The 25,210-nt window shown below is 36.3% G+C and overlaps 1 protein-coding gene across 1 annotated transcript; it reads left to right on the forward strand.

The window, feature by feature from the left end:
- Positions 1 to 7: 7 nt before the first annotated feature.
- rpa1 (replication protein A1) lies at positions 8 to 24,541 on the forward strand. The gene is made up of 17 exons (XM_052576399.1): positions 8 to 176; positions 652 to 699; positions 1,084 to 1,162; positions 1,613 to 1,721; positions 3,719 to 3,807; positions 3,975 to 4,046; positions 5,113 to 5,239; positions 5,350 to 5,452; positions 5,526 to 5,594; positions 5,699 to 5,891; positions 6,463 to 6,599; positions 7,296 to 7,444; positions 15,236 to 15,368; positions 19,254 to 19,430; positions 20,059 to 20,166; positions 20,452 to 20,538; positions 23,891 to 24,541. The coding sequence occupies exons 1-17, from the start codon at positions 144 to 146 to the stop codon at positions 23,993 to 23,995; spliced, it is 1,818 nt and encodes a 605-aa protein (XP_052432359.1). The 5' UTR covers positions 8 to 143; the 3' UTR covers positions 23,996 to 24,541.
- The last annotated feature ends 669 nt before the right edge of the window (positions 24,542 to 25,210 follow it).

A 25,210-nucleotide genomic window follows, 5' to 3' on the forward strand; every position in this document is an offset into this window, starting at 1 on the left:
ACGGAAACATGTCATCGTGTGTCGCACTTTCGCGCGTTTGGAGAGAGTTGGCGCGAGGAAACAGGAGACGTCTGATGCAAGAGCCGCTTGTTTATTATAATTACTAGATTAAATCCTTGCTTCGCAGTATTTTTGTTGAAAATATGACCGTTCGACTGTCAGAAGGGGCAATTGAGGTAAGAATAAGGCAGTAGCCTTATTTCAATGTTTACAAACAAAAGCTTGCTAAATTAGCCAACAAGTTTTCATCCGCACTAACTTTATGACAGTGAAATCAAATCATTGGTTTTAATGTATCATAGCATTTTCCATGATTGCATGATTTAACTGTGACTAAGTTAAATGGATTTAATACAATTTTACTTGCTTATACATCGTAGTACAAATGCAAATGTTGTAGTCCGTTCAGAGTGAACTCATTGTAACGTTAGCTATAATTAACACCCATCCACTGATTTGAACTGTATAAGAAGTCAGAGTCAGAGTCTTTGTAGATGGCAGATTGTTCATGTGACTAAGTCGTCTTTTTTTTTCGTCTGTTTTGAGTGTGGGTGAAATAAGGCAAATATCTGAATGTAATAATATTCATACTTTGATTTATATGATAATGTTTGAAAAAAAAAATGATGGTGTTTTTCTTTTTCTTTTCAGTCCCTGACAAAAGGAATTGAAGTCAGCAGCCCTGTTCTGCAGTGTGTGGTAACTGTCAGATTACTTTCACATTGTTTACAAATGAATCAGATTATTTTGTTACCACGTTTTTATAAAATAGTGATGTCAAAGAGGATATTGAGACATTAATGCCATAATCAGATTTCATGATTTCTCAGGGAAATAAAATAGTAATGTTCCATTTATATTGTAACTTACTATATTTGTAATATTTCAGTAGGCGCAAAAGGAAACTTTAAGGAGTATCTTACTGTTTTGTTTCTCATTTTTTTATTAAACATATAATTTTTGTATCTATTTAATATTTAGTTTACTTGCTCGTTCTCTTTGCTTCTGTTTATTTGTTTGGTTAAAGAAACAGGCTTTTATTTATAAGCTAGTCAACTTTATTCTGTTGAATATCCTTTCCAGAACATTCGTAAGATTGATGGGGGAAATGGCCTGTCCCGGTTCCGTCTCATGATGAGTGATGGGCTACACACCATGTCCTGTAAGTTGGATTCGTTTTTTTTTCTTTTTTCGTTTTTGATCAATTTAGTTTGATGTGTCTGTCCTTTAAATCAAGTGTAATTTTAATGCTCAGGATGTTGTTTTGGACTTGTTCTGTTAAATTGTTTTGCAAAACAGCTGTTACTTTAGTTCAGATGTGGAACTTTATGGATCACCCCCAAAGCCGTATATTTTTCTGCAAAATTTTTGTTCGGTACACATATAAATGTCTATGTTAGGTGCTTATGTCTTTGAAAGCTGGTGGTGGGATAATTCGGATAAGGAGTTTCTTTAAAGTCAGGAGTGAGTGATGTGTATGGTCATTAGCCATTATGATCTAATGTTTTCTCATCAGTGGGATGCAAACCCCAGCTATTCTATAAAAATGCAAAAAACTTGGCACAATGTATTTTTTATTTTTAAGTGTTTCTATTTTCCCCTTTGCATCCAGCATTCATGCTCTCCACACAGCTCAATCCCATGGCTGAGCAAAACCAGGTGGCCTCTAACTGTGTGTGTATGCTGAAAAGAAGCGTCACTAATGTTCTCAAAGACGGACGGTAAGCATTAGTCTCAGTTAACAGTTAACTCAGTTGCTGTTAGGATGTTTGTGTGATTTCGTGGTTCTGCTTTATGTAGTGTTTTTATTTTATTTATATATATATATATATATATATATATATATATATATATATATATATATATATATATTAGGGGTGTAACGATACGCGTATTCGTATTGAACCGTTCGGTACGACGCTTTCGGTTCGGTACGCGGTACGCATTATGTATACCGAACGGTTCGTTGGAGTAATTAATTATATTTAAAAAAAAAAAAAAAAAAAGAGAGAGATAGAAATATAATGATATGCGTTCAACAAGGTAGCCCAATAACCCAAACAACGTAACAGGCAACGCCCCTGACACTCCCGAAGAAGAAAAAAACACCATCTTATATGTTTATGTTAGGCTACTCAGCAGGCGCTCGCTCACTCAGTACGCGCTGAAGGCTCGTTGCAAAATAGCCAATGCGTTTAACAGACTAGAAATGAGAAGATCACCCAATAACCAACAGGTCTGGTGTTTGGGTGCACTTTGGATTCCCTTTAAGCTATAATGGTGATGGCAAGAGAGTGGTGGATAAAAAAACAACGGTATGTCGCATCTGCAACATGACAGGGTACACCAGCGGGAATACAAAAAAAAAAAAAAAAAAACACCAGCGGGAATATCTGGGATATATGCGTCAGTACTATCTGGGAAAAGACGAAAAAAAGGAGAAACATGCACGCAGCAAACTATCCCTGCAGCATTTAGACACTATAGCTTACAGGGAATCCAACCCAAACACCAGACCTGTTGGTTATTTTAGGATCTTATATTTCTGGTCTGTTAAATGCATTAGACATTTTGCAATGAGCCTTCAGCGCGTGCTGAGTGAGCGAGCGCCTTAGGGGCCGTTCACATATCGCTCCTAAAAACGCGTGGAAAACGCTAAGCACATCTTTCTCCTCCTTTCCAAAGCGCTCGGGCAGAAGCGCTCATGAGGCGTCTGTCTTTGCTAAGCAACAATGACGTGCTCTCTCCATGAGACGCGGAAATTTCAGCGAAGGATAAATGGATTTACAGCTCTAAAAATCGCTTGCAGTAGCTCTGCTACTAAATTTATTTCAAAATTGCAATCCATATACAACTACGATCAGCTGTTCCTTCATCTTGGCTGAGCTCTCAACCTTGTTACGGGAAAGGATGAAGCTGATTGGTTGGTTCTTGTCACATGACCCGCGGTGCGCTTGCGGCATTCTGAAAAGTTGAGATGTTTTTACATTTTGCTGTATCTAAAATGTATCGAACCGAACCGAACCGTGACATCAGTGTATCGTATCGAACCGAACCGTGAATTTTGTGAACCGTTACACCCCTAATATATATATATATATATATATATATATATATATATATATATATATATATATATATATATATATATATATATATATATATATATATATATATATATATAAGCATCTTATATTTACCAATTCCACAATTATTTAAAAATTAAGAAAATACAGTAATCATTAATATTATTGAAAATAATTATTGAAATTTAAAATGACTTTTTTCCGTTGTTTCTAAATTTTAATTAATTGTGTTTGCAAAGCTGAATTTTCAGTAGCCAACTACTGCAGGCTTTGGTGTTACATGATCCTTCAGAAATAATTTTAATATAATGATTTGGTGCTCAAGAAGAATTGTGAACTATCGATGATGAAAACACATTACATTTTAATATTTTTTTTCTCCATGATTTTTTGCCGAATAGGAAATTTGAAAGAACAGTGTTTTTGTTAAATGGAAAACTTCTTTATATATATATATGTATATCTTAGTAAATTATAAATGTATCTGCTGTCGCTTTGGATCAGTTTAATGCATCCTTACTGAATTAATGTATTGATTTATTAAAAAAATTCTACTGACCTCAAACCTTTTAACAATAGCACATGTGTATTAATGCGTATTATCAAGTTTTGGTGTTTGATGTTGTACACAGACGTGTGGTAGTTATACTGGACATGGACGTGATCAAGTCTGCTGACCAGATGGCAGGAAAAATTGGAGACCCGACTCCTTATGTGGAGGGTGAGAGTACCGTTCAAATGTCAAATTTTATGAAAACTTACATTAGTTATGCTCATATTAAAACATTTTACATTTTGTTGTTAGCATTGAGGTTCTACTATTTCAGTCACCTTGTCTAGAGGTATGTAAATACATTTATCCAATTTTATCAAATATTTGTGCCACAGGCCAGTCAAACCCGCAACAGAATGCAGCTCCGGCTCCTGTACGTCCAGTTCAGCCTAAGAATGGAAGTGATGGTATGGAAATAAACAAAAATTTTTATAAACAAAAATGTTTTCCGTTTTTATTATAGATGTGCATACAAATCTTAAATATGTACATATTAATTATAAAGACATGTTCCTGAGCTGAAATGCAGTAGTTATATTATGACATTCTGAATTGTGAACTGATTGCATTTTAGATTATAAACATTACATGATTACTAAAATAATTAAAATATATTAGTTGAAAATCTGAGACATTTTCGAGATGCTTTTTAAAGTGCTGACAAATAAAATTTCTGAAAAAATGTAAGACCATAAGCCTTAAATGAAAAGCTGATTGTAACTATGGCGACTGATTTGAAAACTAACCATGGACCAACGGCTTTTAGGTGAACTGATAAATGAGTTATTAAATCAAACAACTTTTTTCTCCACTTTACTATTTGCTGGAAATGTTTCAAACTTGAAGTAGAAGAGCGGTAGAAGGTAGGAATCATATTGCAGCTGGTGTGCAGTTCCTTTAGTTAACGTGCATGTGAATGACTATTAATATCATGACTAATAATAGACGGTTACTTGCACTTGTCAGGGATTCGATCTGACTCGAAAGTATCAAACTTAAATGTGTAACTTGTCCTGTGCGGTATATAGTGAATGTAAAACCATGTGATTTGTTGAGGAGGAATATAATATTACTTCACTATGGAATATATAAATATAGTTTTGTAGTGGAAACACGTGGCCACCTTGTGTTAGTTGGTGTGAAAAATCATGATCTGCTTCGATTAGAAAGTCTTAATTTCATTCTTTTTAAAATGCAGATACCCCTTTTTGTTATCCAAAAGCATTTAAAGATGTTTTAATTATGTATTTTGAGCACAGAGTCTAATCTTCTTTGAAGTTTTAACGTCAGTGTAGATTCACAAGCTGTATTCGACAGCCGTTTTAATTCACACTTTCAGGATTGTCACATAAGATTGTTTCAGAAGTGTTGTGGCATTACAGTCAGTCATTATTTCGAAATGTGCTCTAGGTGTCAGTGACGATGTCTACCTTATTATAGTTCTTTACAGTGATGTGTGGTTTTCTCTTCTAGCCTCATTAGGTTCAATGAACAGACCTTCTGCTCAGAGCTTTGGGAAAAAGCCCATGGCTGCCCCCAACACTCCTGGAGGCAGCTCTAAAGTCGTTCCCATCGCCAGCCTCAATCCATACCAGTCAAAGTCAGTCTAAATCTCACATCCCTGAATATTTCTCTTTCCAGTCCAGTTGACTGTTGCATGTCACATAACATACTTTGTGGTCCTAATTAATAAGAGTGTGTTTTTTTCAGATGGACTGTTAGAGCCAGAGTCACCAACAAGAGTGCCATCCGCACATGGAGTAACTCCAGAGGGGATGGGAAGCTCTTCTCCATGGAGCTTGTGGATGAAAGTGTAAGCATTCATTAGCAGTGATCAGATTAGAAACTAGAAAGGGTAGTAACTTCTTTCTTTTTGTTTATTATAGGGGGAGATCAGAGCAACTGGATTTAATAACGAGGTGGACAAATTCTACTCGCTCATCGAACAGGGAAAGGTAAGGTCTACTAATGTTCTTGTCTAATATGGTGTGTAAGGAGGGCTACACAAATTATTAGAATGTGTTGATATCATAACCTGATTAATCTCTCTTGTCCTCAGGTCTACTACATCTCAAAAGGCACCCTGAAAATTGCCAACAAACAGTTCTCTACGCTTAAGAATGACTATGAGATGACTTTAAATGGTGAGACAACCATCACCCCTTGCGAGGACAGCCATGATGTACCCATGGTGCAGTGTGACTTTGTTCCCATTGGTGACCTGGAGTCCCGGGAGAAAGACGCCATCGTAGGTGAGCGTATTCCCTGTTCTGTACAATTGGCATCATCAGTAACCAGCATTTTAATAATTAACTGCGATGGAGACAGTGGCACGGCTCTGTGTAACAAATGTGTTGAGACCCAGGAGGTTGAGGTAATTATAACATTGATGATGAATGCAATATTAATAATGCTTATGACAGTAATGGCCTGTGGTGCAGATTGACTTTGTGTCCCTGTCGGGTTCTAGCAGAACCAGAGGAGAAAGATGCTGTCACTGGTAGAATGAAGAGTCAATAAGCATGCCTGTAATTATGGTAATGGCAGTCGGAGCACGCCGAGGTGCAGCAAGCGTATTTCTTATCCGAGATTTGAGTCAGGTGCTGGCAGTGATTTGTGAAACGCTCCTAATGGCAGCTAAATGATTCATAACACCGTCTGATATGAGCGGATTAAGATGGTGCGCTGTAATGGAGCATTGATGGGTGTTGTGGAATTACATTCTGGATGAGTGGTATAGGGTAGTCATCCCAAACCTATTTACTGTTGGTAAATTGGGGGGAGTAGCAGTGTTGTAAACCTGCCCGGCGTGTGTGTTTGCAGATGTGATTGCAGTGTGTAAAAACACAGAGGATGTGACGCGCATCATGACCAAGAACAGTCGTGAGGTTTCGAAGAGGAACATCCAACTGATGGATATGTCCGGCAGAATCATCCAGCTCACCATGTGGGGTAGTGAGGTACGTAACTGATTACATCAATCTTTTTTCATTTTATATGATCCAGTTCAAAATAAATTGACATTGTAAAATTAGTCCATATTGTCATAATTGTAATAAAACTTAAGAGTATTGTTATTTTTTGTGGATCAAGAAGTTTCACATTAGAAATCATCCAATGCTTTTTCTGTTTAAATTTTTAGGCAGAACAACTGTACTTTTTTCTCTTCCTTTGTTAAACAGCAAGTTCAAAGGAACAGTGCTTTTTGAAATGGAAATCTTTTGTAACAAATGTCTTTGCTGTTAATTTTAATCAATTTTATGCAAGCTTTCTGAATAAAAGTATTAGTTTCTTAATACTTCTTGTAAAAGAAAATATAAAAAGAAATTATGGACTCCAAACATTTGTGTATCACGGTTGATTGGAATCATCATGCAAACATTCTGATCTTGTATCAGATGATGTTTTTGTCAAGCACTGGGAGAAACATCCCTCTCCCATTACTGCTGCCAGATGTCTGCTTCTGTGTGGCATGTCAGCCATTCTTATCTAATCTGGATTTGACACAAAAGACCAAATGCATAAAAGATTACAATTAGATGGAAAATACTTAGATCCTTTGCACTAGTGCTTGCAAGAAAAATGTCACACTGTTGGAGTAGTATGTGCAATTGTTCAGTGCTTGGCTATTTCTCTTTCCCTCCCTCACTCTTTAGGCAGAGACATTTGATGGCAGTGGGCAGCCTATCTTGGCCATTAAGGGAGCAAGATTGTCTGACTTTGGTGGGCGTTCTCTCTCTACTCTCTACAGCAGCACCGTCATGATCAACCCTGACATTCCCGAGGCATACAAACTGCGGGGATGGTGAGTGATTTTTTCTCTCGGTTTCAGAGACAATACGCTGCATCTGTTGTTAAGTGTTTGTCCTAGATGAAACAGATGCGTTCTGATGCGCTCCTGTTTTTATTTCTCCACTTGTGAGAATTGGGATGAGCAGAGAGTAGACACTAAAATGCACACTCTAGAACTCCGAGAGGGTGAGCATGCTCATGCCTTTGATATCAAGATTAGCTCTATCAGCGGTGCTCTGGTGGGCTTTGCATTCAGGCTGATATAGGAATGCAAATTATGGCTAATCCCCTGCCAAAATGTTTAGTTTCCCTTAGTGGACTCGTGTGACCTGGTTCCTTTCAGAACAGAAATGTTTATTTCTGCTCTGGGGATATGAAACAAGGAAGATGGGGAAATGATGGCACTGAATGCCTTGAGAGATGGTGCTGTTCTAAATACTTGCATACAAGGTAGCAGAGCTTAGTATATGATTACTGCCTGTGTTTCTAGAGCACAGACGTGTGCTGTCTTAATCCTCAAAGATTCTTATTGGCTACTGAAGGAATTGAAAAACTGTTATGACTCATTTAATGTTTTCTTCTGCCGCCTTGCCAATTTAGGTGTGTTGGGACTGCCAAATGCATAATTATGAAGCTTAAAATATCTTGGATAGACCTGTCACAGTTATTACATAATCAGCAGCTTGCGATTATTTGAGAAAACAACAGTCATTGTACGCTTTCAGTTGCAAAGTGTTTAATAATGCATTTTCCCATTGCAGTAGAGTATTATATGAATTTGTTAGCTGAACAGGAATCATCATCAAAGTACATACATTTTGCATTATACACTACATTTTCTACTATTTCATAAGAAAATAATACGAGTACTGAGGTGCACCACTAAAACTTTATATAGGCTATTCATATAAAAATTTAATTGTGGAGCAGTTCCACATGCCAATAGAACATATATTTCACTTCTGTCCAGTTTAATAATTGTTTACATTTTCTTTTTTTGCCAAATTCACTTGGAATATTTCTTTAAGTGTTTATGTATTAGACTATAAAGTGATGTACACACATAATTGCATGCATAACTACATACTTGCATTTACTGAATGGCATTCAATTGTTTTTTGAAAAGGCATTTTGATGTGTGTTTGTTTTTCTACTGTTGTTTCAACCCCAGCGTTCTTTAAATTTTAATAAAATCATACAGGTTTAATTGGAATGAAATGAGGATGAGTAAATTACCATTTTAATTTGAGTGTACTATCCTTTTAAATGGTCCATGTGCTACTCATGAAGTCTTGCTCAGCCTTCAACCTCACTAAACCCTGCTTGTTACAGTGCCACTCTGACTAATCCTTCCTCCCTACCTGTTAACAATCCATACTCACCACCTAGCAGCCCACTTGGCCGAAGCCATCCACGAGTGTCTCTCTTCATTTTCCCTGCAGGTTTCAATCAATTCCTCTCTGTGTGCTCCATTTATTTACCTCCCAGTAACATAGACCCCCAGCCTTGAAGGGAAATAATATGAAAGCTGTGCATAACAGAGTTGAAATACACTCTTTTTTTTTTTTTGCACATTTTGACAAGCGATTAAAATCTCCGTTTCACCAGCCTCAAGTCTGCAAGTTTGAGAGGGTAATTATTTTGGGGGGATCTGAAGTCTTCATTTACATAATGAGGGTAGTGGAATGTGACTGAGCACAGTGGGGTGAGGTAGTGGAGAGGAAGTGATAGTCACAGCAGCTTTCTTTATAGTCCCAGAGTGCCAGCTCAAAGCATCTGGTTTCTATGCATGGCTGTACATAGGGCTTGGACCGGCATATTTCCTTGCATTTTGAGGGGCTAAAAATGCTCTTTGTCAGCGATGTTTCAAAACTTCAGTTTTGCTGATCCAGTCGTAGGTAAGTTCAACCACTTAGTCTCTGGACTCACGTCTGTCCTCTGCTCACTTGGAGAGCCAGAGATAATGAGCTTTCAAATCATGGGCCAATACGCAGTGCATGGCCTCTTGGCCAGCGTTCTGAAGGTCCAGCGGGCCACTGTGGAATTGATAGGTGCCCTTCAATTAGTAGAGCTGCAGTAAGCGCTGTTTTGAAGTTGAACCTAGAGGTGTTGTTGAGGTCTGCAGCATGAGGATACTCATTCAGCCACTTGACACACTGTGCCAGTTTTCTACTTCTGAGACCTCTTCAAGTTGTAACTTTATTTTACTGTTGTTGTAGCAATCCATTTTTCTGAAAAAAAGTGGTTAAAAATAATGTTGTAGATCAAAGTGCTTTTTTAAAGTCCATAAATGGTATTATTAATGTTTTACGGCCACTTGTGGATAAACAAACTATTACTTTACTAAATGAATATAACATGGAAAAGATGAATGCACTTTTGGAAGTTGTAAGGGAAATGTCATTTTCTGTGGTCTAATGTGATGTTCTTGTTTATGATGAAATTTTGTTTTGCTGTAATTAATTTATAGCAAACAAGACGACTCATTGAATTTATTTTGGGAGCGATGGCTGATGAATGTATTTTTACTATAATAGTATAGTATTGACCAAGTTCAGAAGGTGTCATGTGGAATAACCATGTTTCAATATGAACAATACATTTCATGTGGATTCAAAGGATTTATTGCATTTTGGGAAAAAAAAAAACATTTTATTAAAAATATTTTTAAATTAAAATCCAGATTTTGAATGTTACTATAACCTAAAGATGCTATGTGAAAGTTTGACACAGAAAATAGTGGTTTTCATCTTGCCTTTCTTGGTAAAGAAAACATTTTTACTCCAATTAATCAAAATGGATTTATAGAAATTTTGGAACCAAACTCTTCAAATATTCTTTTGAAAAACATTTATTTTATATAATCCAGATGCTGCTTCTGTTTGATACTTTATACAAAGGAAGAGCTTTTGACTAAGCAATTTGTCTCTGAAGTTTTTTGATCGTCAATAAGCACTTGTTTATCAGCCCCTCTATTCAAACCATCTGTCATATAAATATTTTTGCTAAAAAAAAACTTATTCAGTTGCATATCCTGATATACTTGAAAATTCTTTAAATGATATAAGTCAAAAGTGTGAATACAGTACTATGTTCACTTAAATGACAATGTGCATATTTGATTCTGTTAAGATGTAGGATTAAACCTTGAAGTCTGTTCCTCGTGGAGTTGAACATGTTGGGGCACACACTTTGTCTGCCATTTTAAAGTTAGTCCAATTAATCACATTGATTAAGGATCCTTCGTTCTCACGGTCCAGAGCTCAGTATTAGGGATGTTCATTTTAACTGACCGCTAAGAATTTTGACCGACTAATACATCAGTTAAACTGTTGAAAAAGTCATTTATTTTCAATAATTGTATAAAAATTTTTTTTAGGTTTGCTGCATAGTTAAAATGCACTATATTAAAAAAAAACACATAAGTTGCGTAAAATAAGTCACATTTTTTATTTCATTCAAAAATAGGCTTAATGCCAACTAGAAATGTTTACACATTAAAATAATCACTGTAAACATAGCTAGGCTATTTTGGTTGCCCTCACTCCACAATTAATCCTTTCAATTAACTGTATTTAGAAAAGAACAAGAATTAAAAATAGGGCTTTAACAAGTTATAGCAATATAAACAAGCAAAAATGAATTAATTTAGGGTAAAATGAAACCGAAACCAACGTTGGGTTGGTCATTCGACACGCAATCTAATGTTTCTGTATTCGCAATGTATTTGAATGCCAAATTATTACTTATGTAGCCATCACTCACGTTCCAATATCCACGTAAAACAAAATGTTTTACATAACGGCGGTACGGGGATAACGCATTTTACTACATATTTAAACTGAGGAGTGTTACTTATTTTTTTTTCCCATATGTTTGACTGACTATTTTATCATGATAATGAACAGGCTGCATGTCAAGGTAGCAAAGTTTAACATGCGCTCATGCGATGCCAGAGTAACTTGAATTTTTTCCTTCTAATAGTGGAAGCAACTACTCCTTTTAGTCATAAAGAGAATCGGAATTGAAAACGGTTTGCTTTTATTTGTGTACATTCACAATAAAAACAATTCTTTGTGCATAAAATAAGACTAAAGAAAAATAGGATGCACTTTCTGTCATCTGGTTTCCTTTTGCGCAGCACAAAAATGAACCGAAATGGTGTTATTCGTTCATTTTCTTAATTTATGAAGTAAAAATATATTTCTTGTAAAGGCCTATTTATTTGTTATATTTAGGCTTTGTATAGCCTAGCTTATGTTTTTCGCAGAAGAGCTTCAGTTGCATGATGTGATGCATGTGAATCCTCATGTTCTGTTGTTGGGTGCTTTTTGCGCATCTAAAACAAATATTATTTTTAATGGGTCACAGAGAAACTTATCCTTTCTAATTTAATTCAGTTTTAATTAAAAATCTTGTTTGTTAATAATAGGTTAACGAGTGTCTGTTAGGAAAAATGAACTGAAATGAACATCCCTACTCAGTATAGGGAGTTGTCATCAATGTGCTGCTTTACTGTCAGTATTTCTGATTTTGTGTCATTTAGTGTTGATAATGTGAGTGTAGTATTTCTTTTAAAGGTATTGAAGGAATATTTAATGCATGTTTCTCCAATTTTGTGTAATTCTCACTTTAAGAACCTGGGCATATCATGGAATTTTACATTTGTGTTGTCTGAGCCAAGGAAGGCATGGGCATTTAAATATGTACTTTTAATGCTTAGTTCTAAAATATTTAATTGACAGGTAGTTGCTTCGGTTGTTTTTAGTGCAGCAGTCAGTTTACTTATTGGGCCGAAGTTTTTATACAGTATATGAACTAACCCTTAATACTAGACAGGGGCGCTGCACAAGATCCCCCTTGAAAATATATATTCCAGACTTTTCAAGGGCCCTCTCTTCCTTTGGGGCCCTGGTAATCAGTACTGGTTTTACCCCCAGTCCGACGCCCCTGATACTAGATAATAGATCTCAGCGTTTTGATGCAAGTCTTCTTTTGTCCAATAGATGGCGTCAGAGATTAAGACCACTCCTGCAGAGTGGACCGCATACTCAATCAGACACGCCTTCCATCTTTCTTTCTCACCCTTCCACTCTCGCCCGGTTCATTATCATTCTTTCTCGTTCGCCGATCCACTCTTACTTATAGGTTGCCAATTACTTTGACTGGCTCATTTTCGACCGTCTTCTCCGAGGCAGTAGAACCTCTCCTGCCTCCACCCCATCTGTCAGACCCTTCAAACCATGATGTGGAATAAAGCAACACACACCCAGGAGTCTGTCTGTGCTTGCACTCCCTGTACTTACGCTAGATGTCTCCATCAAACTCAATTTGAGATATTAAACAAGGGTCACTTGTTTCAGTGACTCTGTTTTGTTTAAATATATTTTTTGGGGGGCTATCCACTTGGCTCACACATGAGCAGAGTTCCCCTTGGGGAACAATATTGTACTTTACAGTGAGCTTCAAGAGCACATTTGCTGCCATGCTGTTTCCAAGTCAAAGGAATTGTTGACCCAAAAATGGAAATGTTATTGTTTACTCACCCCCATATCATTCCAGCCCAGTGTTGTTTTCTTCTGTGAAACACAAAAGGAGATCTTAGGCAGAATGTCTAAGCTTTCCATATAACAGAAGAGGATTTATACTGCCAAGCTCTATGAAAGCACTCTGTATGACTGGTGTGTTTATTTTCTAGGTTTTCTGAAGCCATACTGTAGCATTGTGTGAGAAACAAACTGAAACTTAAGTAGTTTTATAATGATAACTTAAATATCACGTTTTCAATTTAAAATATGACTTTTATGCTATACCACTCTGAACTTTTAACTCATGAAGTTTTTTTTTGTCTGTAATCAGTTCCTGAAATGTAACTGACCACAGAGTTACAGCAGTAGAGAAGAAATCTGTCAATTAAGACTCCGTTTCATTGTGTTTCTTAAATGCATCATATGGCTTTAAAAGACTTAATTAATTATATATATATATATATATATATATATATATATATATATATATATATATATATAAAAGATTGAATAGCTGCCTAACACATATTGCTACACAGAAGGATATTATTTTGTAAAGACATGGATGTGAATAAATAACATTTTTATTTTTGGCTAAATTATACATATTTATGACATGCATTGTATATTAATGTTGGTTCTAATCAGCGAGTTAAAAGGGATAGTTCACAAAAAAATGAAAATCCTGTCATTAATTACTTGCCCCCGTGTCATTCCAAACCCGTAAAGCCGTTGTTCATCTTCGGAACACAAATTAAAATAATTTAGGAAATCTGGGAGTTTTCTGTCTCTCCATAGACCGCAAGTGAATTACCATGGTCAAGGACCAGAAAGGTAGTAATGGACATCGATAAAATAGTCCATGTGTCATCAGTGGTTTAACCAGTTTGGAATGACATGAGGGTGAGAAATGACAGAATTTTTATTTTGGGGTGAACTTACCCTTTAACGATCTACATCTCTTAGTTTAAGGACCTAGTTATACCATAATGACACTTTGTTTAAATATAGTATATTGACACATCATTTTTTAAAAACGCAATCATTTTTCAAAGCTACAGAGAAAAGGCACTCAACCAAGACTTATTAACAACATCTCTTCATAGGCTCTTAATTTTCTTGCCTCTTACTATTCCTGTCACAAGTATTTCTTGTCCTCTGACATGTGGCAGTCCGTTCAGTGCTCAATCTCGCTGCTTTCCTCCTGTTGTCTGCTCTGCTCAGTTCAGGCACACTGCACTGAGCGCCAGCCTGTCACTCCACTGCTCTAAAGCACATGCCATTTCCAATTTGCTCCTCTGGTGTTCATTCTGCCTTCCTCAATGGCACCGGCCGTCATCCATACATTCAGGCTTAGTCAGCCAATTACCTCACACCATCAAGTCTTGGCCATGTGAAGCAGTTGTTTTATTCTGCGGCATTGTTTTTTTTTTTATGACTCATTCACAAGGTTCACAATTAGTTTCTTGCTTTATTCCAGCGTAGTATCAGTTCCTGTCACTGTCGTATGATAGCGCTTGCCTTTTCTGAATAATCAAATTTTCACTGAAGTATGCTGGGGACAAAAAAATAATGTTTTAATCAGAAGTAGCCTGAACCTTTTTGCAACGCACAACTAGTATTATATTTAGGAAGTTATTTTGGGAAGTACGCAAGTACGGTGATACAGTAAAGCAGCTGAAAACTAAGGTAGAAACCATGCTTTAGAATTAAACCCATTTTTCACGTGGCAAACAGTACAAGCAGCCAGGGCCACACGCTTGTCTTAACTTGGATATTTTCAATTAGTCGTGCGACCCAGAACGAGCCCTGAACCCTTGTATTTACCGATCCACCCCGTCCTACCCCTCTGGTAACCAGGCCTACAGTCTCTAGATTATCATGCGGTATCGATTCCTCAGACACACTGCTTCATCCTGAGTGAGCTTTGTTGTTTTTTTAATTCTCTCTCTCCAACCTCTGTCTTCCCAGCCACTCCGGAGCGTGAGTGAAAATGGGTTTCTGATTTCACCATTGCAGCTCTGACCCCATCTCCCTGAACCATTCCTACACTGTTGATTCGTTTCACAAGTAGCCCCCAGCGTCTCTGTGGCCACTGCTGCTGTTTTTCTCTAGCTCTCTCTGTCTCTGTAGATCTAGTTACGATATCAGCTACTTATCTGCCTGAACAGATGAGCTATTACCTTGTATGTAGAGATGAACAGATGTCTGACTGATTTATTCTTTGATGATTGACAGCATTAGAGGCTGACAATTTTTTGTGTATTTGTTAACAGGTATGATAAGGAAGGACATGCTATGGATGGACAGTCGATGACGGAGTTGAGAGGACCTGGTGGTGGTGGTGCAAACACAAACTGGAAGACCCTGGCGGAAGTCAAGAATGAGCACTTGGGACATGGAGACAAAGTATGTCATCCACACATTTCTTGTCTAAAAAGACAATTTTCTAAATTGGCTCTATCTAGAATAGCAGAGTTTCTAACATTAGAAAACTAAAACACTTGACTGCGCACATTCACACATTAAAAGTGCTTATAAGATTGTAGAAAATGGCAAACTTCTGTACATATGGTGAAACTGCAGCAGTGAATGATGAACTGATGATGAAAATAAGCCATAAATACTACTCTTTTTAGGAATTCATTGTCTTGTAGAGCATCACTTTATTAGGGGTTGTCATTGTCTGTTCATCTGATTAGCTGTAATAAGTCGGTCCTGCGTGACGTGTTCTGAAACAAAAGACACAGGGATGCAGTCATTTAGCTACACTGTTACTTTTCTCTCTGCTCATTAATCACTCTATGTAATGCCCTTCCCATCTTCCCAAGGTGTGTGCTTAAGCATTACTCACATTCAGCACTGGAGATAGAGAATGGAGATTAGCAGGACTCCATTTACTAAGCCTAATAATTAAGAGATTATACTGCAGATATGCTGCATAATAAATCTGACCTTGTCTGCTGTCTATTTTTGGATTTTCTGGCGTATATGTAGGAGTAGGGTTGTCATGATGCCAGTGTTTTAATGGTTAAAACCAGTACCAGAGATTAGATTATATTAATTTGCAATTAAAGATGACAATTTCAATACCATAGCAAAATAATTTAAATATGAACAGAGTATGGCATGTGGCCTTCAAGTATTTCTAAATTAAATTGCCATATTGTTATAATTATGTTAATGCTTACCTTATTGTTTGTTATAGTAATGTAATTGTACTTTTTAAATAGTACATTTAATTTATTTACTTTTCTTGTTTGGTTAAAGAGGATTTATTAAAGCATGGTTATTTTTGGGGATAATATCAAAGACAAAATGAAAGCTAAATGTCCCAGAAAAAGAGAGAAATGACAAGCTTACCAGGTGTAGCACAATAAATGAAAAAGAGAGGGGCTACAGAATGATGCCACAATAACAAATGAGTATGTGAAATATGGGAGGAATGTTTTCACATAAGTTAGAAATCAGTTATTAAAGCAGAGAGAAAACAAGACTTTATTTTCTTCTCTGTATTATAAATTTCTGAAGAATGTGATTTAGACACTGGGTGTTGCGTGATACTGCTGTTGAACACTGCATCATCAGTCAAGTGTGGTTGCTAACCAAAATCGCAGCATGAAAGATATTATAATAGAGGAAGCATGTAGAATGAAATGGAATCTCACAGTCTGGTTGGGGCTTAACAACCCAGACTTTGTCTTCACCTGATCATGTACATTGATGAATAAGCTGTCTCCGAGTTATTGAGTTATTGTCCAGAATGCTACTGAAGTAGTGCATTGGTGGTGTTAAATTGGGAAAAAAGGTCTGACTGATGTGTTAGGGGTACTCTATGGACAACTGGCAAGAATGTTAACCCCATCAGAGTTTATTCTCTGATGAAATGTACTCATGCCCTCACACTGATGTCATCCTATCTGCTCTAATGGGACACAAGGTTAGGCTGCTAAAAGCTCAAAGCCAGTTGTATTTAATTAGCAACGCTCCTCGCAAAAAATGTTTGTGTCCTAGTTTTCTGTCCCATTTTACCAGGATTGAAATGTCCTGTCAAATTTATTGGAAGGGAATTTTAATATTGTTTTCTAGGCTTGGACATGTAAGGGATATTTCTGTAGTTAATGTAGAAATCTTATTCTTTTTTTATTATTATCAATTTTAAACTGATCTAATCAATAAGGAATTGTGCTTTTGGAAATCTTTTTAAAAATAATGTTTTAAAAATTCTTATCTGGTATGAAAAGCTTAAATCATTAAATCATTCAGGTTTGATTGAGTGAATGGTACTTCAGCATCTGCATTTTATCTGTCTGTGCTAAAAAAAAAAAAAAAAAAAAAAAAAATGAATGAAATAAGTGACTTTACTCTGACTCTCTTGAAAAAAATTGAAAATGTCAGCCATATTGATTGGTAACTAGAAAAATATACTGCTCTGCAGCCTCTGTGAGGACCCATTCATCTACCAAACAAATGTGACAATAATTACATAGATATTTACTGGATTAATTATTGTATTTTAGAGAAGTGGAAATGTTTAGAGGTTTTTTTTTTTTTTGTCACTAAGTGAAATGACCATAATTTACGGGGATATTTCACTTATTGAATAGCAAGCCTTTTTTCTGTCTGCTTTCTGCCTTTGTCGTTCACATTTCCCGGGAGGCTTTTTATTTATTTGAAATGACACGGAATATCAATTCCAGCCCTTCGAGAAGTTAATTGGGGTCAAATTCTCAAAGCGAAACAACTGGGTGGTCAGCAGTAAACCTGTTAGAAGAGAAATCAATTACAGTGGTAACACGTTTTTGCCATTTGTTGTTGTTTTCATATCCCATTTCCTTAGAAAATATGGGGTTAAGACTTTGCTAGAGGCTCTGTATAGATTATGGTCCAAAGAGAGATGATAAATCCACTGCGAGCTGAATTCTCAGTCTTCAGAAAGGCAAAGTGCCCTTTTTTGCATTTCATTAAAGAGCGGTTTTACAGCATAAATATGAATAAGGCCCTGAGTTTCTGAGGAGTGTGAGTTTCTTAAACCCATTGTAGGTCATTGCAAAAGAATCTTAGTACTTTCATCAACACCATTATCACCAGGGTAAACGTGTGCTTGTGAGGGAAAAATTTGGTTTAACGTGTTTCTCCAGAGCCTTGTGAAGAGCAGTCATGCTCATGTCCAGCCACTGACCCCTTTTTCACCTTGTAATCCGCAATCTCCTGTGTCTGTCCTCCATCTTATTTCTTGATGTGTGATGTGTGTAAAACAATAATGTGCTCTTAGCTGACTCTTCAAGACTTTTTTTTTTATTTTTACCTCCTTTCTCTTCTCACCCTCAAACATGCAATTCTTCTGTCTGAACCCCCTCTTCCTTCTAGTTGAGGTATTTTTTCATAAAAAGGGGACATAGGACCTGAAAGTGCATTTTCAGAACACTGGTAAAAATAGTATTTAAGCTATCAGTCTGTTTTGGAATGTTTAGGACTAAATGTTGGTTTGTAAATGTATTTGTGACTTGTTTGACCCTTTTTTTCTTTTCTCGCATTAAGTTTGTTCAAGCTTATCCATTCAACCCTGTTATCAGTGCTGTTTAGATTAAAAAAAAAATACAGATATTTAACATGCAAAAACAATTAACAAAAAAACTCTTTATGCTGTTATGTTAGATAATGGTTTATTTGATATGATTCAGACAGCAAAACATGATATCTGTGCTTCTAAGGCTTTCAGAAAAGTCATAGCAATACCAGAGAGTACCGTCTTAGCAGGAAGTGCCAACTGCACAAAATAATTCCTAGTATCGCTGTCTCCCTTTTCATCTCCAGCCCCACTGGCTGTGCACTTCCTGTCTTCCCATTGTCTCTTCTGCATACATTTAGCACAGAGCCTTTGACCTCCCCTCCAGGTGCTCTGTTTCCCTTCTGCCTTCAGCCCCTTTCAGAAGCCCTTTTAATGTTTATGCATATTCTCTGTTTTGCATATACTACTTTTAAATTAATATAGTCAAGTTTTTTGTTTTGCCTTTTCTGCTTGGCCCATTTTGCAGGCAGGTTGTATTTTTAAACTCTATATATCATGTTATATAAGTTCTGCAGCTACAATCTAATAAATTCAGGGATTTTATACCATAGAAGTGGTAGTTAGGATGTACAGTATCAGTCAAATGTTTGGAGACAACAACACCATCTTTATTGTTGTGTAAAATAGTAATAAACTGCTACTGTGTTTAATAGAATCAGGTTTATTTTGCAGAAACAGTACTAATGTCTCCTTGTATAAAATGTTCTTTCTTCTCTTCCCAGGCTGATTATTTCTCTTGCATCGCCACCATAGTCTACATCCGTAAAGAGAACTGCTTATATCAGGCCTGTCCTAGTAAAGACTGCAACAAGAAGGTGGTGGACCAGCAGAATGGCATGTACCGCTGTGAGAAATGCGACAAAGAGTTCCCTGACTTCAAATATCGTCTCATGTTCTCGGTAAGGGACTTGCCCTTGGCTCTCCTGCCCCTTCTGAAATACCACATCAAACTCCTCCAGTCAGTATTTTCTGGTTGTCCTAAAATAAATATCTCTGCCATCCCCATTTATGCTTTCTGAAAATAGTCATTTCTGAAATGACTTGGTAACAGTTTTAGTTGCTGTTTTCTTGCTCTAAAAGCATCGTTCATCTGAGGCCACTCTCTGTTTTGCAGGTTATCAGCTCAGACTGGTTTGTTAATTGTCCCTTTTTGTATTTAAAACTGCATCTGGAATTCCAGGACAGGATAGAAATGGGCAAATAAATCTTGCTGCTGGTCGGCAGCCAAAAATTTTGTAAAAATAGAAACTTACAACTCCATTTGGCTCCAGCATCCAGACATGTAGAAATGTCCATTTCTCTTGTTTTTCATCCCATCTACAGAGCACATCACTGTCTTCAACACTGGATCTTATGTGCATGGCCTCTCATTTTTTCCAAAATTTTTCCAAACCAAATTTTCCCCAATTTTTCCAAACCAAATTTTTCAATTCAGTCTAGCCTGTATCCTTTGGACGTGACTTCTAGCCAACTAGGAGTGAAGGGATTGTTTTGTGCTTTTTATGAATTGTCATTTCATTCTGACAGGCCAACATTGCTGATTTTGGAGACAACCAATGGGTGACTTGCTTTCAGGAGAGTGCCGAGACCCTCCTGGGCCAAAATGCAGGTTATCTCGGCCAACTCAAGGACTCCGTGAGTTTCTTCTTCCAGTCTGCTTCTCACTCATTCTTTTTTCTATGCTTTCCATCCGTGCGCTACATAAGTATGGCCTCAAGGATTGGCCAGCGTATTACAAAGACGTTTTGAGAAGCGGCACATTGTGTATGAATTGGAGTTCTTTCTGTGGTGTGTTTATGAAATAGGCTTTTAAGCCCAAGGATCTTACTCCAAGAGGTTGATTCAATCTCACATGGAGTTTTCTTTTTCAATGTGGTGTTTGTAATCCTCTTATGTTATTGTCTTGCCTTGCTTTTACAGAACGAACCTGCATTCGATGAGATCTTTCAGCATGCAAACTTCAACACTTTTGTCTTCCGGAACCGAGCGAAGCTGGAAACCTACAATGTAAGCTCATCAGAAAATATAGATTGGTTAGATTAGATTGATTTCTTAAGGATCATGTCACATGAAAACCTGCTGAAAATTGAGCTTTGCCATCACAGGAATAAGTTACATTTCAAAATGTAGCCTTGATAGAAAACAGTAATATTGTGGAATTCTAAATTAAAATAATTTGTATTTCTAGGCAATAAATGCAGCATTGATACTCATACTTTTTTTTTTGTTTGTTTCAAAGAGTAATGTACATAAATACATGCAAATTATTATAGAGTAGGTGTAAAATGTAACCTGTTTCATACACACTATAACAAACTACTGCATCTCTCTCCACCGAAGGGGTCTTTGGCTTGAAAAATGTTGAAGACCCCTTTCTTGTTACTTCCTAACAAATTTAGCTGAAATTGCTTACAAACCAGGGATGAAAGAATAATTTTCAAACTGTATATCACAATGTTTTTTGCACCTTTTGATGTGATTGAGGTTTATGGAAATGGGCACAGCATCTCTGGCCCCGCCTCCATCACCGTGCCGATGATAAAAAAATAAAAAATTGCTCTGCACCTTGTTCTTTCTCTGCATGACATGCTACATGAGAGCCGTGTGAGAACCACGTTGACAGATTAGCTGTGAATATTGAGGATGTTGTTGTTTCTGTGGACCTGAAGCAAAGAACACCACCTACTTCATTTGCCTTTCTCGAACACACCTGCTGACAAACGTAATGCAAAGTACACCATCTCAGCATTTTCTTTTATCCCCTTCTTTCTCCTTGTTACGAGTTGAGATTCATGTTACTTTCTCAAAATTCAAATTAACTTAAATTTGAGTCCATTTCATATTAGCTACATATAATTTATAGCTTTAAATTGGCTAGCTTATTTTTTTAATCGAGTTAGGCATAAAGCTGTGCTGCAGTCGATCTCTGTGTAATGTGATTTTATTATTCTGCAGGGAAATTAGTATGCATCTAAAATGCTGTATCAGTATCTGAATTCCCAGCCATCATATTGCTGGAGATCGTTATATTCCAAGTTTAGATAATGAAATCAGAATACAAGGCTACAGTCAGCACTGGGGAAGGTCACCTTTAACTTTGGTGTAGGAAAATATGGATCTTCTCAGGGTTAGTTTCTTCAGGTATAGACGTGAAGAGGAGACATTTGGAATAAACTATTCTGAGTTTTATTCAGTTGACTAAATGGGACCTTTACTTAAATATCAGACTAAATGGAGGCCATTTCGTACAATAAAGTCAAGTCATGATTGAATAAATACAACCAAGATTTGCTTATTCATGGAAAAAAAACTGAAATGTGAGGGAATTTTGAAATTGTGATTTTGTGATATATATATATATAAATCCTTAAGGAATTTTATCTGTTCTGTTCATTAGTTGGAAATGTGGGGCAGATGATTAATAATGGTTAAAATGGCATTATTCATACTTTTAATTGGACATTAAAAAAAAAAAAGTATTGGGAAAAATAAATGTATGTAGAAACATACATAATTGGATCGTGTTTTAATAACTACTATAATTATTTAGATTAAACCAGTTGTCTGAACATCTTTGTGTAAAGACGTGGTGAATCCCGCGGGGTGTGAAACTTTTCTACACGCATATGCAATTAGTGAAAGAGACCAGTGAACCCAAGAAGTAGTATTTAGATGTTTTCCTGCCTCCTACTCAAGATTTTTTTTTCTGCAGATGATCTAATTGTAATCGAGACATAAGCAAGCTGCGGTAAGATGACGTTTAAAAGAAGGTTTTCTTATTTCATAGTTATTAAATGTTAGCCAGATTGTATGCACTAATTTGCTTGATATTAGATTGCTAGATTAGATTACTGTTCCATCTTTTTTTAGTACTGCTGTGTCTGTTTGTTAAAATATCTACAGGCTGTTTGGTAATAATTTTTGAGGCTTTTGAATATATGTGATAGAACAGCATTTGTCATAAACCATTACAGGCAATGAACTTTTACTTTACAACACAGTCCAGTGCTCAGAGAGCAAAACTCAAGGGTTTGGAGGTTCGTCTCTGAGAAATATGCAGTCAGTGGTTTGAGGTTGAGGTGTATTTGGTTTAAGTTTGTTGCCATCAAGGACTCTAAAGGAAGATTAAATCTGCAAATGACTAATAGAAGAAATTTGGTGGAAGATTCTTTTGCCTATCATCTGCATGCATCTTTAAGATTGTGCTAGACCTAGTTCTGTGATGCCAAAACAACATAAAATCTTAAATGCTGCTTATGCTATTTCATTTCACTTTTTTTTCTGTACTGTGGGTCTTAATGGGAATTATTTTATTAAAGCTTATTAATGTATGGCAGATTTACATTTAATTTGCCCTTTGTCTCTGAGGCAATATCACATTAAAAGATATTTAATGCCTGCAGTTGTGGTTAAGAAGGTTTATTTAGGGGTCATAAGAAAATACTCAGCATTCATCTAAAAATGTGAATGTCTATTAACAGGTTATTCTTGGCTTGTACCTCTACACTACTTTTTTTCCCCCTCCCAAGATCATTCCCTGTTTATACGTACTTCAGGATTATAACTCAAAATGCTTGCTGCTGATTTGTGCTTAAAAATAGGAACCGTTCATATTCAAACTAAAAATATTAATTCCCCTAGGAGACCTTACAATAGTGTTGTTTTTGGTGGCCTGTTTTAATTTTAGTTTTAGTCTAGTCTTTGTGTGAAGCTGTCATGTTATTTTATTTTTTTTATTCGTGTTAGTGACGTTCATACATAATTATATTATTGTTACCTTAATAGACTCAATACCTCCATTCCAGACACTGAAGATGCTCTGATTTGAATTTACAACATTTTACCAGCAAAACATGTAAGAATTATACACATCGGTCTCTTTCTCGGTGTCAGACTTAATTTAGTTTGTTGTCGTCTTTTTAAATAATGCAGAGTGGGCCTTGAGGAAGTGACTGCACAGTGCAGCCCCTGGAGTGAGACACAGGAAACCGAAATACTGCAAACTAATAATTATAATGCTACTAAACGAGACAAAATAACGTATAACATTTAGTTTTGTCTCGTTTTGGTCAATGAAAATGAAAAGACTTTTTAGCATAGTTTTTATTTTGCAAACCAAATTTAGTCTAATTTTTATTTGTCAACAATATTGCATTATGCATTTAATTATAGTAATCGTCACATGACCAGCATTTACGTTTCGTCTCGTTTTCTTTACGTGGTAAAGGTTCGTCGACGATGATATTTAGTCATAATTCTTGTTGTTGAAAGCAACACTACCTTACAACTACTTCTGGATGAGGATGAGTTGAAAAATTTGAGGACGTGGATGCAAATCCTTTTTGTTTTGTCTTCATAGGACGAATCTCGCATTAAAGTGACAGTGGTGGACGCCAAGCCAGTGGACCACAGAGAATACAGCAAACGGCTGATCATCAACATAAGGAAAATGGCTGCTCAGTAGAACAACTGACAGTGTTACACAGAACAAAACCCTACAAAGTCATTGTGTGGAACTTTTGAGTTACTTATGGTATCGTGCATACTAATTGTATAGCATCTCTAAAGTCTCTTTTTATGCTTTTTTTTAGTTTATTTTTTCCCCTCTGTTTTGTATTTCAGTCAGTAATTTCACAATACCTTTTTCAAAAACTCCAAGATCAGATTAGCTTGTGCTGCTGTCCCCAGGGTTGACTGATTGGAAAGGGCCTGGAGTTCTTTAGAAATTGCTGACGTATTTTGTGAAGTGAAGATTGTAGAAGAGACAAATTGAGAAAGAAATGGTCTTGGAGTTTGGAGAATTATAAATCAGTGCACATTCAGGGGTCTGCTGCTGTGATTTAGGTCGGCTAGAGAAAAGTACAACCCTCTGTCTGTAAGAATGCCTGGACCAAACCTGCAGAACATTTGATAATCCTGTTCACACTCTTGCTTACCAGGCACACACTGTATTTATATAGATATAACTGTATGTCTCCTATACAAATAATAAAGCTGTTTGTGTTCTCGAGTCAGTGTTTGTGGTTTTATCTTTTTGGTAACACTTTCTATGAAGCCTGTATTTATAATACATTATAAGGGTATTCTTAAAGCATTATAATGACTGCATAATGCATCGTAATAAAACTTATGTTGTATCATCTCATTAATATTCATAAGAACAGTTTTAATTATTATAAAATGTACTTATTTGTGGTTCTAGCTTATCTCGCATATCTTGCCATTTTTCTGATGCTTCTTAAAGCAGTAAAAAAAACACTTTTAAGTAGTAGTAATAATAATATTTAGCTTTTCTTTCATAAGGTCACATAACCGATCATATTAATGTGTAATGACACATTTTCTTTGAACTATTTTTATTGTAATATCAATTTAATTATTTTGATGGTACCCTTTAGACAGCTGTTGATAAGTAACTCTGCAACTTCATATCAGCCAGCGGTCACTGGAGTATTAGTATGTCTGCTACTGTAAATAAGTCCTAACACTTTATTTTGATGGTCAACCAACAGATAAACTGACATACTGTAAGTGTCTTTGGAAGTACATCAGCTTATTCTACCATATTAGATTCTACTATTTTTGAGCATAGTAATACTGTAATAAGAGTTAGTTGGCATGTAGTTGCAAAGTCGCTTATAGTCAATTGATTAAGGGGACCATCAAAATAAAATGTAAC

The sequence above is a fragment of the Carassius gibelio genome, chromosome B15 (assembly GCF_023724105.1).
Source record: "Carassius gibelio isolate Cgi1373 ecotype wild population from Czech Republic chromosome B15, carGib1.2-hapl.c, whole genome shotgun sequence".
Classification (NCBI taxonomy): domain Eukaryota; kingdom Metazoa; phylum Chordata; class Actinopteri; order Cypriniformes; family Cyprinidae; genus Carassius; species Carassius gibelio.